The 19,556-nt window shown below is 41.1% G+C and overlaps 1 protein-coding gene across 2 annotated transcripts in view; it reads left to right on the top strand.

Moving 5' to 3' along the window:
• The first annotated feature begins 1,032 nt into the window (after positions 1 to 1,032).
• The window catches only part of RPAP1 (RNA polymerase II associated protein 1), a 71,882-nt gene continuing 53,358 nt past the window's right edge, over positions 1,033 to 19,556 (top strand). For both annotated transcript variants that reach the window (XM_089521909.1, XM_089521910.1), the window contains exons 1-6: positions 1,033 to 1,093; positions 6,164 to 6,393; positions 8,113 to 8,258; positions 10,572 to 10,664; positions 17,173 to 17,362; positions 18,536 to 18,709. In XM_089521909.1, the coding sequence (XP_089378035.1) occupies positions 1,083 to 1,093; positions 6,164 to 6,393; positions 8,113 to 8,258; positions 10,572 to 10,664; positions 17,173 to 17,362; positions 18,536 to 18,709 (844 nt within the window). In that variant the 5' untranslated portion in view covers positions 1,033 to 1,082. The remainder of the gene's footprint in view (positions 1,094 to 6,163; positions 6,394 to 8,112; positions 8,259 to 10,571; positions 10,665 to 17,172; positions 17,363 to 18,535; positions 18,710 to 19,556) is intronic.

Genomic DNA, 19,556 nt, shown 5'->3' on the forward strand with positions numbered 1-19,556 from the left:
AATATTAACAAGAGGGGAAATAAGGATACAGGAAATTGACAGCTTTGATAGGAAGTACGCTGTGTGAGAAACTAATTATAACTAGGTATAATATTTTAGTAGCATTTGTCAGAAAATATTACAGCAGAGTGGTTTCTAGAAGAAACTTCACATCAGCCTGAATTGGAGAAAGGGAGCTGGACTAAAAAGACATTTTATACATGGCTATTCATACTGGGTTAACTCTGCAGTGTGTTTTGGACCTGAGTGGGCCTTTTGTTGTTGGTTTTGTTATACACCTCCAAGCCGTTTCCGATTTATGGCCACACGAAGGGGTTTTCTTGGCAAGGCTTGTTCAGAGATTTGTCATTGCCTTCCCCTGAGGAGGCTGAGAGAGTGTGACTCGCCCAAGGTCACACACTGGGTTTCATCATGGCAGAGTGAGGATTTGAACCCTGGTCCCGAGTCACACTCCTACCACATTATCACACTACACACCCTTATAGTGCTGCTATCCCACTTTTGCATAGGCTTTTAAGGAATTGTTATAAGGACAGCCTGGGATGTTGTACCATTTTATACACACACATATTTAAAAATGTGTTTTATTCTTTTAATAACTATCTGTTTTAATATTGTAATAATTTAATTCCTTTTTAATGTACTTCCCCTCCATGGTTTTAATTGTACTGGGCTTTTTTTACGTTGTGAAGCCGCTCAGTGAGTCCCAGTTCTGGGAAAAGAGCGGGATACAAATAAATATAATAATAAATATAAAAATATATGTATGTATATACTGTATAATGACAATAATAGTAATGCTCTGGCTGCCTCCTGTTGCATTTTGAGGCTTGTAGTTCAGTGAGGCCTAAGAGCTCTCTCCCTGAGAGTTCTAAAGGCCCCTCCTTAAACTCCAAGTCCCAGAATGCACCGGGAGGCAGCTAGAGGCTTCCCTCAGCAAGGGCTGTGACGCCAGCTCCAAAATGGCGGCGGAGGCGGAGCTGAGGCGAGAGGGAAGCCTCCCTCTCCTGGCTGCGGCGGAACGGAATGCGCATGCGCCGGAGCGTCGCTGGTGGGGTTATTTAAGATGGCGGGAGCATCCCATGAGGCAAAGGTTTGTGGTCCCAGTGGAAGGAGTCTTCATTTCATCTCCCGGGCGAACAGTTTCCCAGCAGCCTGGGAGGGGGGATAGGGTTAGGTAGTGACGCAGCTGTGTGCCTTCAAGTCATTTCTGATTCATGGGGAACCTATCCTGGGGTTTTCTTGGCAAGGTTTCTTCAGAGGAGTGGGTTTGCCATTGCCTTCTTTCCCTGAGGCTGAGAGAGTGTGACTTCTTACCCAAGGTCCCCCCAGTGAGTTTCTTGAAGATCAGTGGCTGAGGTCCAAAACACACTGCAGAAATAATCCAGTTTGAGACCGCTTTAACTGCCCTGGCTGAATGCTAGGGAATTTTGGGAAGTACAGTGGACCCTTGTTAAACGCTGGGGTTTGGTTCCAAGATCCCCCGTGGATAACAAAATCCGTGGATGCTTAAGTCCCATTAAATATAATGACAAAGCAAAATGGTGTCCCTTATAAAAAATGGAAATCAAGGTTGTATAGTGTTGTGAGACATTTTGCCTTCTCTGTCAGAGGAGCTCTGGTGCCATAATGAACTACAACCCCCAGGATCCCCTGGTAACACTGAGCCATTAGCCGTTGGATCATACGCAGAGAGCTCTGGTGCTACAATAAACTACAATTCCCAGGATTCCCTAGCAACAACAAAAACGTATGTAATTCTGGGAGTTGCAGCTTGTTGCGGCACCAGAGCTCTCTTATAGAGAAGGCTAAATAAACTGCAGTTCCCAGACTCCCATAGCACTGAGCCAGGGCAGTTAAAGACTGGATGGTTTCTGCAGTGTGTTTGGGACCCTAGTCCACCATTCAAATCACAACACCACACTGGCTTGAGAGAGAGGAAAAGTTAGGAGGATCCACACAGGGGACTCTCCTCTAGGAAAGCATATGCTAAATGAAAGTTGCTATTTCAAACTGAAAGCCAACAAGTTCATTGTTGTCTCTGGTGTCACAGAGGAGGACGGCTGCCCTCCTGGAAATGTCTAGGAAAGCAATGCCTCTAAAGCAGCCTTTAACTGCCCTGGCTCAGTGCTGTGGGATTCTGAGGTTTGTCGTTTTGTGAGTTGTTTAGCCTTCTCTGTCAGAGAGAGTTGTGGTGCCACAACAAACTACAACTCCCAGATTGAGCCATGGCAGCTAAAGCAGTGTTGAAGTGCATTAATTCTGCAGTGTGAGCTCTGGAGACCACGGTTTGAATCCCCACTCAGCCATGGAAACTCATCGGGTGACCTTGGGCAAGTCACATTCTCTCAGCCTCAGAGGGAGGCAAAGGCAAAACCCCTCTGAATAAATTTTGCTGAGAAAACCCCATCGCCTTAGCTTCACGTACATCAGAAGCATCCTCCCTCTGCTTAGGATGAATAAATAAATGTATGACTTCTTCAACAAGAGACTAAACTAGTTGGATGCATGCGTGCAGAGGCTTAGATTTAGCAAAGGTCTAGTATTATGGTGGTAGGAGTATGATAGTAATCAGGATGAGAAGGTTTATTCCTTCTTCATGAGGGTTAATGAGAAAGGTTTGAGGTTTCATCACTCTTAAATATGAATAAACATACTTTTGTGTAATTAAATACAGAATTGGAGTGTTCAGCTGGACTAATGATGCTTTGCAGCTTACTTTGGCCCCATACAGACAGGCCAAAATAAAGCTGCTTCAGGTCACGTTGGAGTGGTATAGAAATGTAAATGTTATTGCTACAGAAATGTAAATGCTAAATTGCATCTTCCATCAGCTTTAGCCAGTGTACCTAGAAAGTTCGGGATGTTGGAAGTTATGGTCCAACAACTTCTTGTGGGCTGCATGTTACATACCCCAGTTTGCAGGTTGAGCCACCATGGCATGACTTGGGAGACTTGGGTTTGATTTCCTGCTCTGCTGTGAAACCCACTGAGTGACCTTCAGCAAGGCACATGCTCTCAGCCTCAGGGAAAGGCAATGGCAAACCTCTGAACAAATCTGGCCAAGAAAATCCCATGATGGGTTTGCCATAAGTTGGAAATCACTTGCAGGTACACTCAACAACAGTAGAATAGATGCAAGGAATATTGAATGTGGATCCTTATGCAGTATTCTACAATTTGTATTAAAGTCTGAGAACATCATACCCACTGATGTAGACAGTGGTAGCAGGAGGAAGAAGACTGCAAGTGACTCTGAAAACAATCAGGCATAGGAGAAATAGGCTGGCTGCTCAGAGCCAGCAACTTTTGTCTGCCTTTCCTTGCCACTGTTGGACAATCCTGGAAAAAGTGCAGCCTCTAGAATAGCACAACAACAGTATTCTGGCCAGTATATGTCTGTATCTAATGTCCCCCGAGATGTATTGTTTGCCACTAGGCTATTTAAAACATGTGGAGCTAGGCAACTAGGGTGCAACTATTACTTCAATGTATTATAAAGATGCAAGTGTTTAATAGTACACGGTTGAGCTGTTCACAGCTGATGAGGCTTGCCTGTTTTTTTTTTTTTGGGGGGGGGAATCTAATTTGTAGTTTATTTTGTTTATTTAAGGCATATGTACACTGCAGTTCACAATTTTTATCCCAAAGGGGTTTCCAATATACATTATGGGAGAAAAAGGTGTTGGGGTATAAATACTTCAAAGACTGAATTAATATGAAGTGTTGTGTAAAAAGCTTTGGTAAGGAAACTAGAACAACATGACAGATGCTTCTCCCCTCTTCTCAAGTCTCATTCCAGTTTGGTAAACTCTGTAGAGACAAATTGACCTCGTTGACTGACCAGTGTCAGGGATCTAGTTAGATTGCAAAGCCAACGTGGTATGTTGGTGGGTAGAGACATAGACTACTGATTTACTTTTGAATTCCCACTCAGCCATGAAATTAACTAGGGTGACCTTGGGTCAGTTATTCTCTCCCAATACAGAATGGAAGTAATGTGTTACAAGTACATTAGGCCCTTGGTATCTACTGGGGTTTGGTTTCAAGACACCCTATGGATACCAAAATCTGTGGATACTCAAGTCCCATTAAATAAAAAAGGGTAGTAAAGGGTAGTACAGAGCGCCAGGAAGAGGTGGCCAGGAGCCGCTTCTCTTTGCTGCATAGCTGTGCTTCAGCAACCAAATTGCGTGGCGCGGCTACGCAAAAAAAAGGACTGCTAAAAAGTGGCTCCTTGCACTGCCACAAACAGCTGGCAGTGGCACGAGCATGTTGCTGCTACGCAGCTCCACCTGGAGGCCATGCAGCAGTGATGGCATCGCTATGCGCACCAGCTATTTGGCACTGCACAGCGAGGATGCCCTTGTCACGTGCAAGGGGCGAGGGGAGTGTGGGCAGGGCGCCCCTCGCACGTGATGAGGGTGTCCTTCAGAGCCCATCTGTACCGGGCCATAGTTGTGCCCCTTATATAAAATGGAAAAATCAAGGTTTGCTTTTTAGAATGTATGGCCCCCCCCCCCCAATATTTTCCAACCATGGATGGTTGAATCCTTGGGTATGGAGAGTTGATTTATATTACCCTTGGACAAGCCACACTACCTCAGCCTCAGAGGAAGGCAAAGGCAAACCCCCTCTAAACAAACAAAACATCTTGCCAAAAAAACCCATGATAAGTTTTCCTTTGTTCGGGGGGGAGGGAGGTTGATCTTACCTCTCACTGAAGCTGAGAGACAGTGATGTACACAAACTTTTTTGGGTTACCATCCCTTTGCTCTTGGGCAACAACCCTAGCACCCCCGAATGCCTGTTTCCTGATATTAGATCTACTGTTCAACTGCAAATTCAAAGCAACCAGTCTCAGTCACTGCTCCCTTTGTAACCAGTCACTCTGGGAGCAGCAACCAAGCAGCTGACTGAACAGCGACTAAGAAGCCTCTTGCCCATGCTGGCTTTTGCTGCAAGTTTCATGTAACCTTCATCCCTGCCATAGTCCCAACGGCTGCTGGTTCCTCATGTCTTTCTTGTATGCTAATGCTGTTACTGAAGGCCCATCTGCTGCCTTCTTTCCTCCCACAGCCCCCCTGGATCGTTCCACTTCCCCCAGGAGGATGGTACCATGCAGTTTGGGAACCACTATTCTAGAGTAAAAACAAAGGCAGATGGATTGTGAAGCGGGGGTGTTCTGCCTCATTCCTGAAGTAGCAGTCCCAGTAGTAATAACATCTTATTTGCCCTCTTTGGGCAAGAGAATACTTCTTTTGTTTACTAAGCATGTGTTTAATAGTTATTCTGCATATTGTTCTGGTTACTGATTGTTGTCATAGGAGGACCCTTTACTGGGTGCCCTTTGCATAATGATTCCACTTTAGCTGCCTAGTAATAATCCTATGGAATCCTGGGATTTAGTTTAGGGAGGGACATTTGGGATTGTCCACCAGAAGGTTCTAGCACCTTATAAAACTACAAATCCCAGGATTCCATAGGATATAGCCATGGCAAGTGAAAGTGGAATCAAAATACTATACAAGTAGATCCCCGTATCTGTGGGTCTAGTAACCACAGTTTCAGTTAGCTGTGTCTGGGGGGAAAAGGTCTCTCTAAGCATCTGGAGGTCCTCCAACATGAGATTATGGTCAGTTTCCAGTGGATAGCTTCAGATTCATAGAGACACCTTTTTTCCTTGAGACAGAGGTAAGTGAAACTGCAGTTACCAGATCCATGGACACTACCTGTCTAGGCATCTGGAGGTCCTCCAACGTGACACTGTGGTCAGCTTCCTCTGGAAATAAAGTGTTCAGCAAATCTTCATTTACTGCAGTAAGTCTGGGAGCATATCCCCGTGGATACTAAGGTTGTACTCTATTTGTGTAGTGTGAAAGGTCCCCTAGTAGAAAAGGCTAGCTGGCTATGTATTGGTATGTCTACTGTAAGACTTAATCAATGTTTGAAAAGTTACTTTGTCAGATCATAGTTCCAAGAATTTTTACTGCCAGCACGATCACTCCTGAACTCAGTATTCATCAGTGTGTAGAAAGGGTACTGCCTTTCTGGAGTTGTAGTCTGAAAAGTATTTTTTCCCAACTCAAGGGGTCCACTGAAATATGAAATTCAAGAAAAACAAGCAATCTTCTAAAGCTCTTCCCTTGCTTTTTCTACTTAGGTCAGATAACTTAAAGGAAGGCCGTGGGAAGAGGAGAAAGATGTTATCAAGGCCGAAGCCTGGTGAATCGGAAGCAGACCTGTTGAAGTTCCAGAATGAATTCCTGTCAGTGAAAGCTTCCCCAGCTGTGAAAATTGTCAAGAAAGCAGATAAAAGAAGAGGGGATTTGGAGAGTGGAGATGATGAGAGAGCCCCACTGCAGCATGACAGGGATGTGGTGATGTTGGATGGTAAGTGTGCTGATGGTTTAGTACATGCTGATAATTTAAGGGAACACCTTACCTAAACAGCAAGATCTTTTCTGCTTGCAGTTTACTATTTATATATTTGAAAGTATTTTGACCTTAACTCTGCCCACATGAGATGCCCTACAATGCCATCATTCAATTTAGTTGAGGCTATAGCCAATGGCATTTATATCATGCCCCATACATATTGTGTGACACCACAGTAGTGTGACCCTTGGGCTACTGCTAGGCATCTTGGTTAACTTCAGCTGTTTACCCTCACTTAATCCTGCTCTCAATGCAACATGTGCACCCTGAGTTTATGGTTTAGGAAGTAGGATTGTGTCTGTTGGCCCTGCTCTGACCATTGCACTTTTTCTGTGAAAGTAAGAATACAGTCAGAATTCCTGGTTGCATACACAGTTTGTATTCATTTTGGACTAAATAGGTGGTGATCAAGGTTGCGGCTATCAGACACGATCCCTCTTCTCCAGATTTCATAACTGATAGGCACGGGCGAATTCTGCCACTGCCAGTACATGGGGCCCTGGAGCTTGCTTTCTTGACCCCAATACATACAATCTAACTTCCTGACTTTCCTTTTTTTCTGGCAATATGAAGGGTGATGTGCCCCTTCTGGACATCTCCAGGAGCAACAGTTCATCTTTTAAGTATGTCAGCCTCTCCCTCCCCCTTAAAAAAAGTCAGTTTTTCCAAATAAAAAGAGATGTTGCCCTTCAGGAGGGGGCATTGTTTTGATTTGTTGCCTGTTGTGCAGTCCTTATAGCGCCCAACAGTCCTGAGGCATAGGATTGCTGCCATATCCATTGAAGTTTGTTACACCCCTGTTCTAGATTTTTAACAGATAGAAACCTGATATATCTTATATCCACCATAGAATTCACCCCACCTTCTTTTTGTAACCTCAGTTTAGCTATAAAAACAACATGGGATGCTATGTATTTTAAAGCACAAGATTTGGTTTGTGCAAGCAGTTCATAATGAGAATTGGGAATTGCTCCAGAGTTGAGAAGGATGTCAAAATATCCATTACCTTTTCTTTCTTGAATCTGACAAAATCTTAGGTTGTTCTGGTATGAACAGTGTTTTATAGTTCACTAGCTTGAGCCTGGGTAGAAAACATGCTCAAAATTCAACGCAGGAAACCTGGTCCAGATAGGGGGCCTCTGTTTGGGATAATGTGTTCTTATGGGAGTTAACCACTACTACGGGCTCAGTGTGGTTTATGCTTTCCCATGCCAACAATTTGCTTTTCTAAAAAGGCTTAATTGAAACACCAGAGGGGGCAAAAATTTAAAGCCTCTACCTCTCCTGGGATACACACTACTATCCTGAACCAGACAATTGTCCTTATTCTGAACAGGAAAAATAGGAAAGCAGCATATGATTTTCTTCCACTTTAGTTTACTTGTGTTCTGTTTACTTGTGTCTTCCTTTTTCAGCCATCTGGTATCTGTTGGCTTGTTCTCTGAACTCACCCCCTGAGTTTAGCCCAGTTTCAGAAATTATTTGACATAGCTGTTACCTTTTAAATAACTCTAATAATTCTGTGTGTATCATTAATTTTGTACACCTCCCACTAAGATGGTAGTACCTAAGTGGAGTGGAACATCTTTAGTTTTTTTACTATGTCCCTGGAGAAGGAAGAGCAACTGAGTTTACTAATACTGTGTATGTTACTGTTTTTCATTGATTTCCCAGACTTTCCTGATGAAATCCCACCTCTGACACCGGGTCCTCCAAAGAAATCCAGATTCAAAAGTACCCATGTCCGTTTTGAGCAGGACCCCGGAGAGCATTTGGATCGTGCTGATCAACACATCACTGCAGTCTTCAACAAAATCATTGTATGTCTTGTTTGTAGGAACTATTGTTACAATGATGCAGTGTTGATTGAGGAGATCTAAAGTTGGAGCTGTATGCAATTAAAATTAAAACTCTTCCAGAATAACCTTAAGGCTTAAAGTTGGGGTAGGAATTGTGTGGCCCTCTAGATTCTTTTGTAGAGCAACTGTTCACATTCTTCACCATTGGCCGTGCTAGTTAGGGCAGCTGGAATTTGCCCTAACATCTGGAAGGCCTCATAGTTCCCACCCTTAGCCTAAACCCAGTTGTTAGTTCCAGTTAAAGTATACCCATTGAATGAATGGGAACTTGATAAGTTAATACTTAAATTTCATTGATTCAGTGTGTCTGCTTTTAATTGGGACTAACAAGTGGATTCAGATCAAATGTTGCAATTGCCAGAATCAGTATATTGTAATTTATAGAAGTTATCAAATTTGCATATGTTTGCTCAGTTTTATTAAATTCACATGTTGCTAATCATAGGATGCGAGAAGAATGGAGCTTAGAAGTAACAAGTTTCACACATCTATTCAGTTGGTTACTTTTTTGGGTAACACCTAAACAAAGTCACATTTCAGAAGGAATGCTTAATGCAAAATAGCGTAATTATTCATGGTTTGTAATTCTTTTTTGAAGTTACTTTAAAGGGCATTTTTAGAGGCACATTTAAGGGAATTTTTCAAGATTTATGCCATTCTCTTGGCAATTCTGAGTTTTTTCCTCTTAAAAAAGAAACTGCTAATAGAAAATGGATGAGCAGTTTAGCAAATAAGTGCTCCAGCACTGGAGTGAGTAATGACAGTAGCTTACTTTTCATTCTTGCAGTACATAACAGGAACAAATTAGTGGTATAAAGTAATATTCAAGATTCAGGAGGAGGAGCTTCTAGATCTTAAAGCACTCTTTTGACTAATGAATGTAAAGGATGCTGCCTGGTACTGAGAAAGATTAGTTCCTAGCTCAGTATTATTGGTGGTTTCTGATTTCTTGGCGTCCTAGCCCTGCTGCCTGAAAGATTTTTTTAAGTAAAGGTGCTCAGTACTGAGCCTGAGACCTTTTTCATGTAGGAAAATGTTGGTATTTGTATTAAGCAGAGTGCAGCATGCCCTAGTACAACAGGAGCATAAAACAGGATAAAAATAGCCAGGATACTCTGCTAAGGTTAAATAACAAAACTTACTTTTACCTGACACAGATAGGCAGACGGGGCAGCTTCTGGCAGCTCTGGGGGTGTGGTGTTTATATGACATGACCCCAGAGTGCCTGGAAGCCACCCTGGGGCATTGCTAGGGCCACTCCCAGAAGGAGCAGATCTTTTCCACTCCTTTTGGGACTGTGGCAGGAGACACCCTCGGAGCCGTGGCGTGTGTTTGCAGCAGCCCCAAGGAGATTGGACTAGGAGCAGCTTCATCTAAAATAGGAATTTAGGAAGTTATAAGAAAGTTACCTATACTTTTGTACAAGAGTTCCTAATGGTAACTTTTCCACATGTGTGTGTCTGTGTGTCTGTGTCTGTGTCAGTGTCATCCTGAGGCAGATAAGCCTTGTGAATGAGATGCTTCTCAGGCAAAGGTTTGCAAATACTAACACTAACTTTTTTTTAAAAAGGGGGGATGTAATAAGTGACTTCTTCAAGCAGGAAGTAGAAAAGTTTGGATTGCACAAACCAAGGAACATAGAGAACAAACAAGACATGCATTTCAGAAAGTTCCTTCTGTACGTCTCATTGTCAAAGAAACAAGAATCGATGTCTGTTTACTTCCAACATCACATGCATGTATTCTACCAGTGAGCTGTATACAGTTCCCTCGAACGCATGTTTGCATAAGTAAATGTGTATCCTTCAGCTCTTACACACCTCATTTAAAACATACTTTGGTGGTTGTGGGGTGATGTGGTGTGAGGAAGAGCCATTGGTTGAGCAGAACATCAGTGGTGGATTTGATCACTGCAAAAGCCTTTTGTGAAGCTTGGGGGCACTTTTGTGGTACTCATGGAAGACTCCATGCAGAAGAGGGAAAGAGACTTTTGTAGCACAAAGGAAAAAGTGTAAATTTTTCTGCATAAAATATGGAATTGTTTGTACTGGTTGACTGGGGACTAGTGCCTGTTTCATTCTTACAGGTTGCCCCCGTTAGTCTAAAGTAAAGTAATAACTGGAGGGGTGTGGGAATCTTTACAAGAGTTGTTATCTGACAGTTCAGAAGAGATTTGAAATTGGTCACTCAGTGACTACTGGGTCAAACTAGTTTGAGTATTTCACTTGAGTGAAATGAATGTTCAGACAGTGTGGTCTCTTTGATTTGTGGCAGGAACATGATACAAGCAGTGCCAAGGTGACAATGCCAGTGTTTACAGGAGGTCCTTTTCCAAGAGTTTTTCACAGGTCTGAAATAAAAACAGAGGTAAGAAAAAAAAGTAGCTTTATATTGATCAGTTGGCTTTTGGTTTTATTTTATTTTCTATTTTCTTAGCTTGCTGTTGGATTTTAGCATATTCTTTTGTTTTGCTTGTAAGCCGATTTGGTTGCTGTGGTAGTTAATAAAATTTTTATGTTTGAAAAGTTTTAAAATGAATTTCTCAACTTGGGATCCATAAACCTTTGCCAAGGTGTGTGTGCACTGTCAATTTTTCTTTCATTTTCTTCTTGTTATTTGAATTTTTCCTGTCATAAATACTGAGAAAAAAATCCAGCCTTTTCATGTCTTTTATTGTAAGTTTTTTTGTTCTAGGTTCGTCTATGTGATTGATATCAATTTCTAATGCAAGAAGATAAATTGTACACAAAATTCTGTGTTTATATATTTATGTTTATTTATCTGGCAACAGTTCCATAGCTTTCATTATATTCATAGAGGGGCCTCTTTAACAAATTGAGCAGAAATGTGGGGCCTCCCATACCGAGTGGATCCAACAACTAAAGGAAAAACCAGAATCTGTTGTGGGTTTGCCAGGGAAGTGGGAGTAATGCTAGGATTTTGTTGGGCTTTGGTAGGCCATGGATCACTCAGGCTACATCTGCAGAAATAATTCAATTTAACACCACTTTAACTGCTATGCCTCAGTGCTGTGGAATTCTGGGAACTGTAGTTTTGTGAATATAATAATAATAATAATAATAATAATAATAATAATAATAATATTTATTTATATCCCACCTCTTCCGTTTGAGGATCGAGGCGGGTAACAGCAAAGTTTATATAATATACAACTATTTAGCCTTCTATATCAGAGAGGTGTGATAGCCCCAGCAAACTACAGTTCCATAATTCCATAGCGTTGAACAGTGGCAGTTTAAAGTGATGTCAAACTGGGTGGCTTCTGCAGTGCAGATGCAACCTAAGGTTATATATCTGCATATATGAGGCTCTGGGCTTTCACAGAGCACTCAAAGTTTTACCCTTCCCAATACAGCTAGATCTTGGGATTACATACTGTATACTAATGTGTTTTGAGGATTACATATACCAATAGGGCTTTAAATTTAGTCCAAACACCTCCCCCCCATCCCCCGTGCCTTCATCCTAATCACCCAACTTCAGGGCCTCTCTCTACTATATTTGTGCAGATTTTTCTTTCCCTTCTCCTAGAAGTTAGTAAAGAGAGTTTTTGATGTCCATGTGTATATATGCCTGCATCCTCCAACTTAGCATCACATGCAGCCCTTGGGGCAAAAAGGGATGTACCTCCTGATATACAGGGCTGGGGCGTGCTTCTGAATAGACATTTATAATATTGCTCTATGCTATGGAATATATATGTTTTTAAAACTGGTAATCAAACTAGTGCCATTCACTTTGAAACTTTGATTTTCTAAAAACAACAACAACAACAACAACAAAACACGAAAAAAAAAACAATTTAACACATTTCATCAGTAATCAAACCTCCCTTGATAGTACACTTTCAACTTCATGCTTGCTTTCTAGCTATGCTCAGTTTAAATCTACTTGTCATTTTGTCTTGATCTTTCACAGTACTAATACTGACACTTGATACTGATGGGGCTTGATTATTTTTTATGTGACTATACATGAAGAAGTGTTTCATATTTCCTCCCTTCAGTCCATCTGCCTTGGTCTAGGCCTCAGAGGTAGAGAAGAACTGCTGGACCCGATCCCCTTCCCCTTCTCCTTTTGTGTCGTGTCTTTTTAGATTGTAAGCCTGAGGGCAGGGAACTGTCTAATCAAACAGATTGTATGTATAGCACTGTGTAAATTTACAGCGCTTTATAAATAAAGGTTAATAATAATAATAATAATAATAATAATAATAATAATAATTCCAGATTTGTTTAACAAAAACATTCTAATTATTTTTTTCTATTGGCAGTGAATGGTATCTTTGTATTATTAATCTGTAAGGCAGAATTCCCTGACCTACTAACCATCAGATATGTAAGACTATAACTCTTATTATTCCCAGATGTCATAACTTTCTGGAGAGTATGTGTTTCCATTTAACATATTTGGAGATAGCAAGTTTGAGGAAGGCTTTCATAAAAGTATCTTAATCTAAAATTTTAATGGATTCTATTCCAGTCTTTTAGGATTGTCTACAGCTTTATCCACACTTGCACTGAAACATTAGGATCAAACAGATAGAAATATTTCTGATGAATATGGGACCAGTACATAGTCTTTTACAAATGTTTTAGAGAACATTGACATTATCTTGGTTTCTTCCTCAGTCATGAGTCTGAACTTCATTCTTGGCATGTCATAAATATTTTCCCCAGTGATGTGCTGTGGTTTAAATTTCCTGGATTTTTGGCCTTACTGTAAGTTTTTACCTGAGAAACTAGAGTTGGAATTGGCATTTAAGTCCTGCTTAGATATTGCTCCCTTAAGCATAGTTACTGTAGCATTAGCAAGTAAGGGCTCAGGAGGAAAAACTGAAAGGAGAGAATAAGCTAGAGTTTGTTTTCTTAGAGGAAGAGTCTGGAGCATCTGAAGAGCTTTTCACATTGATGGTTCAAAAAGTGTCTTTCCAGTGCATTGTAAAGTTTCTGCTATGAATATGACCATATAAAATATTGCTTTATGTCATTTTAAGTATTGATAGTGACACTTTTGTGTTTCTTCCCCCCCCCCCCCCCTTGGCCAAAGTCATGACAAGAAACATGGGACAGGGAGCATTTTCTTCAGGGATAAGCAGGTGTTTCCATGCCAGATCAGTTGTTTTGACCCTAAGGTATCCCAAAAACTTCTCCATATAGGAGAGCTAATTGCATGCAACCCTGGGTGCAGGAACACACACACACACACACACACACTTTCACTTTCACTCCCTCACTCCTACTGTTCTTCATGGCTTTCTGCATCCTTAGCCTGAAGGTGAATTTGTTATCTTTCCATGGCTTACTTATCAATAGTCAATAAGTCTGTGGCAGAGCCTGAATGTAAATGCCATACAAATTGAAAAAGTCATTGGTTGAGCGTCATTAATCCAATTTATTACTGTGAAATTCTTGCACCATTGTGGTCTCTGATACGTCAGAAATGGCCTTTCTGAAACAGTGAAGTCTGTTTATCCTCTGAAATGAAAAACATTCAGATAAGCAGACTCTTGGATTAATCACAGAGAGTGAGTTCTTGTGTGCACTGGAGTGGAACAAACTCTCCAGAATTTACCTATAACTGGATGTTTGTGTCTCCAGCTTGTCAAGAAGCGTATAAATTTTTCCCTTCTATTTTAGCATATAGTTGCAAAATGATGAATTCTGTTGTGTGTAGGAGAGAGCAAAGAAGTGCTGGAGCTTTTCCCCACTCCCTTTTAAAACTGACTATGCCAAAGCTTGGTGTCAAGGATACAATCCTGAGTTTGATCTTCATAGCAACTTAAAATCTTATTTAATTTGTTTGGGAATTTGGTTTCAACTAGAGGTTTGCAAACTGAAATGCCAGCCACTTTGTGTAAAGCAGCAGCCTACTCCTGTTCGAAGAGTGATGTTACATTGACATAAGTGGAATTGAATGAAAAGGTCATTGAGTAAATTTACAGATTCACAGGCCCGGTACAGATGGGCCTTTGCTTCGCCCTCGACATGTGTGAGGGTTGCCTGGTGGGTGGAGCGCCCACATGCCCAGCAACCCTTGCATGTGATGAGGGCGCCGCAGCTGCGGTGCGCCCACCAGATGGGACGTGTAACGGTGACATCGCACCTGCACCGCTTCCAGAGGGAGCGCAGCAGCTGCGATGTCACTGCGCTGGCTCTGGCACTTTGCGGCATTGCAGTGCTGCCGCAAAAAGGAGTTGCTTCTGGGCGCTCCTTTTTTGCTGCGCAGCAAAGAGAGGCACAGGGGAGGTGCCTCTTCCTGGAGGTCTTACCCTGCCAAAGACATCTTTACAGAGAGAGGGATAGAGGGAAGCTGCAATCAGGAGCACACATAAGAACAAAGATGTGAAAGGTTTTCTGGCCCAGGAACCAAATTCTGATTTGAGAAGGGTTGGGATGGGGGCTGTGTTTCAATAGAAAATTGGATGGAGTCAAAGTGAGGCAGGCAGGCAGGTAGGAAGATAGATGAAATTCCTACCAGTTTGGTTATTTTCCCATTTAGCAAAGAAAGCACAGCTCAGTTATGTGCATGTATCAGCCTTTATACCTTCAAAGTGCATTTCACTTCTCTTCAGGATATTTAAGATTTGAAATATCTTTACGTACTTTTTTGTATTAGATAGGAACTAAGAGTTGAAGGCGCATGGGTGAGGGGGCCACATGGGGTGCACTCAGCTCATGTTCTGGAGGTTTCTCTTTCCTGTAAGCCTCATTGTGTGGCGTGGGATTTGTGTGTGCCTTCAAGTCGCCTGTGGACTTAATTTCAAGTGAATAGGCACAGGATTGCACTTTAAATCAGAGAGCATATTCAGAGACATGGGACCTTATCACATGGGACCAATCCAGTTATAATCCCATCATTAACCCACAATAATGGAATCATAACAGATCCTTTCACACCATAGCTCAATAACGATATATTCATGGGTTAAAAACGGGAGAATCACATTTTTTAGTTACATACCTGGTGAGGATAAAGCGTTAGCCTCTTGTGCTTGAGATAGCTTGCGGATGAAGCTAAGGCGCCCCTGGACCATTTTCATGAGCGTTTCAGCACATCCAATTGTATATATGCACATACAAACACACACACACACAGAGAAACGCGCGCGCACACACACACACATACATATATACTATACAATCTAACAAACAGGATCTGCAGTGTAAAATAGGTTTTAGCACATTTATTTTAGCAAAGACTTTTGCATTAAATGTTAAACAGCAGTTTAAACACAAGTACATCTTTCCCACTGGAGGGGAAATTGGACTATCGCCTCCTTTTCCAGACTACTACAGAAAAGGCTAACATTTTAACAATTCTGAAGGATTAGAAATGTCGGAGCAAGGTGGGGTTAAAAACTAATCCCTGCAATAGCGCTAACAAGGTGTTATTGAATTTTGCACCTGCGGTAATAATGCTCCACTCACGCTTTTGGGAGGTTAATAATGGGAGAAAGTGTTATCATCAACCTATGGCAACATGTCACTTTATTGATGGGATAAGGATGGGATCTGTGTGACATCGTGTGAAAATCTTCATCTCAGTCGCACAATCCTGATGGGAAAAAGATGGGATAAGGATACTTTCCCCCCATGTCTGAGCTGAACATATGAAAACATCTGGACAGCACTTTTTGACTCAGTTGATGAACTGGCAGCAGCATTGATTATTCTAAGTTAAGAAAAGTGAGACCTGCAGTGTAGGATGTAACTGTTCATGGTGTCAGCTATCAGTGACCTTTTCTAGGATATTCCATTCCCTCTCCCTCTCCAAAAGCCATTTACTTTTCCATTACAGATTGAGTCTCCCTTATCCAAAATACTTGTGACCAGTGGTTTGGATTTGGATTTGGGTTTTGTTCTGTTCTGTTCTGTTCTTTTTTTTTTTTTTTTTTGAATATTTGCTTATACAAATTGAGCTATCTTAGAGGTGGGACTCAAATCTTAATATAAAATTCATTTATGTTTTGTAGACACCTTATACAAGAAACAGTGTGGTGTAGTGGATTGAGCATTGAACTACGAGCCTGGATATCAGAGTTTGATTCTCCACTCAGTCATGGAAACCCATTGGGTGACCTTGGTCAAGTCACACACACTCAGTCCCATAAAACCCCATAACACCATAAAACCTTAGGGTCATCATAAGTCAGAAACGAAGGCACGCAACAAGAATATACTTTATATACATATCCTGAAGATAATTTTATACATAATATCGTTAATAATTTTGCTCATGAGGCTAAGTTTCTGAACCATCAGAAAGCAAAGGTGTTGCTGTCTCAGCCACCCATGTGGACTATTTTGGATTTTGAACATTTCATATTTCAGAATTCTAGATAAGGGATAGTCAAGCTGAACCACTAATCATGCTTATTGAGCTGTTTAGTGATTTATATACTCCTTAAGGCATGTTTCTCTAATTCTTCTCTGAGTTCCTCCACCTCTGCCAATTGTTTGGGTTTTCCCAAGTATGGTGCTAGTCCTCTTTTGTGAATCATTTTGTTCTTTTATGTGTTTATTTATTCATTCTTTATTTATTTATCTCTCTGTTTTATCTCACCTAAATTGGACTGAAGGCAGCTCCCAGTAAAATTGCAACAATTTTTTTGTATGTTGTGTGCTTCTTGTAGCCATCCCCATTTAACAACCTAGCTGCAGCTTTTGGGGCCAACTGAACTTGAATTAAAGAGCCTGGGAGCAGCCATTAAGAAAGACCTCTGTTGCATCTTCATCAGACTGTAAGGCTTAAATAACGAGCTCTTGGACATTACTCTCTCTCTCTCTTTGTATATATGATGTGAATCTGGAAGGACAGAGGAGTGTTTACATACTTTCTTGACTTTATGCAGATAAAATCAGCACCTGGAAGAAAAAGTATCTTTGCCCAAAAGATAGCTGCAAAGAGGGCAGCGGAAGTGGCTCATACTTCTGTCACTGCTTACACTGAGGACGTTGAACAGAAAAACACAGGAGAAGCTCTTCCAGAGAGTGCCCTGCATCCTCAGTCCTTGAAGGACCAGTGCCATGGAGATGAAGAAGGTGAATATTCAGATCTGTAGAGCATAAATCCTTCAGTTCCCATGGGGTCCTGGAAGCCTTGGAAATGTTTGATGGGAGGTGAACATAAGGAAACAAATATCTCTTAAAACAAAAAAGCTTGTCCCAATGTCTTCTGACAGTTAGTGTAATCCTATACATATGTATTGAACTGAGGGTGCTGACCTCTGAGTATGAGTGCATGGGATTCTAAATTAATCCCAGAAAGGGTTTATAACTTTCTGAATTACATTAGTTAGAAGTGGGCTGGGCAGGTTTTTTTTTTCTTAGACTGCAGGCTGCTGAATATTATAGCAGTTGTTCCATACTTTAAGATCTACTGTCGTGGACCATTGGTGTTTGTGTACTCTCATCTAAATTCCTTTGTTGCTTGGCCTCTTCTGACACCCAAGATTTTGCACTCTTTTTGTTCAGTGAAAATCTTCTTTCAAAAGTGGAGCCGTGGCAAATGTAACAGATAGTGTTTCCAATCCCACAGTTTCAGTATTAGTTACAAATACAAGTTGCCAGACTAGGTTTTCTTGCATTAATTGTATTAACGGTTCTTGCATTTTTCCTCGTTGCCAATCACTCCTGTTGGTCTTTGGAATGTTGTTTTGAATGTAAGAAGGAAATAGTTTCACATATAGAAATTTTATTACTCATAAGTTGGACCAATATAGAGGAAAATGTACATACTCATGAAGGCGTCTTGATGCAAATTGATGAAAATAAATGGAAGTAAAAGATATATTCCAGATATATATCACTGAGTGCTCTGTCAGATTGCTATGTAGAAACCTGCTAATGAACCAAAGTATCTGTATGTTTGTGGTCTTTGTGAAGACAAAGTTCAGCAGATAACAAAATGCCTGTCGTGTGACCCAATCATACACATGACTTCCTATCATTGTAATGTGTTTACCATTTATTTGTTCATTGATTGTAAGGTGCAAGTGGAAAATGGTTGTTCACTTTCAGACTAGCACCTTTTCTTTTTTGTTGCACATGTACTTTACCTTCAGACACATAAACACAGTGCATAAATTTGTCGTCCCTACAGTACTGTTGTCCCAAGTATTGATGGTTCTTTGTTTAAGACAAATGGATACGCTGGAATATGTTGTCCATTGAGATTTATTTATGAAACCTGCTGACATTGTTCTTATTTTCTAGATAAGTCTCTTGGTAGTTTATGCAGTGGGTGTTCTCGCATTGTCACTGGTGAGGGTCTCGGAAGCCTGGCTGGTGAGCAAGCACAAAATATCCACAAGGAGAACTTGGAGAGGCTACATTCTATGTCCAAAGAACAAATCCTGGAGGAGCAAAAAAAATTGCTGGCTCAGCTAGGTACTGACTTCTTGCTGACTTCTCGTGTACGTGGCACATGTTGGTGAACTGCAAATATATATGTGTGTTTTTCATTCATTTATTTATGTGGGGTGTTTTTAGGCTTTTCCACTTTTTAAAGACTGAGGAAGTTCCTAACCATTATTTTTTTTAAAAAATTGTAAGGTAGATTCTGCAGAAGAGAAGACTGTCCAAAGCACTCAGAGATTTCTCATGTTCTCAAAAGCACAGAATTTATTCCCATGGTTGGAGATTTGATTCTGAAATGTTGTGTTGTAGAGGAGCCATATCCCAGAGGCAGAGTATATGCTGTACATCAAGAAGGTTCAGGATTCAGTCCTCATTCACTCATTCATTAATTCATTGAATTTATATCCTGCCTTTCTCTTGCCAGTGGACCAAAGGTAGTTTGTTCAATTTTAAATGCAAATTTAGCTTTAAAAATGCTTTAAAAAGTTTTTAAAAACCAATTAAACATCAGTTCTGCAGTTTCTTTATTAGAGGTTTTTAAACAGAGGCTGGATGGCCATCTGTTGGGAATGCTCTGATTGCGAACTCCTGAGTGGCAGGGGATTGGAGTGGATGGCCTTTGTGGTCTTTTCCAACTCTGGGATTCTATGAAAAACAGTTTTGAAATACATTTAGAGCATAATTAAAAACATTCAAAGTAAAAACAGAATACACCACTTGAACATTATTCTGCCATATGATTAAAACCAGTCAAAGTCCTGCTAAATAAAAAATCTTAACCCACTAGTGAAAAGAGAGCAGGGAGGGGGCTAATTAAAGTGCGAGAGGGAATTCCACAGTCTGGGAGCAGCCACTAAGAAGCCTCTCTTTTGTGCCT

Source organism: Sceloporus occidentalis, unplaced genomic scaffold, assembly GCF_023333645.1.
Source record: "Sceloporus occidentalis isolate IW3139 unplaced genomic scaffold, rSceOcc1.0.p SCAF_4, whole genome shotgun sequence".
Lineage (NCBI taxonomy): Eukaryota > Metazoa > Chordata > Lepidosauria > Squamata > Phrynosomatidae > Sceloporus > Sceloporus occidentalis.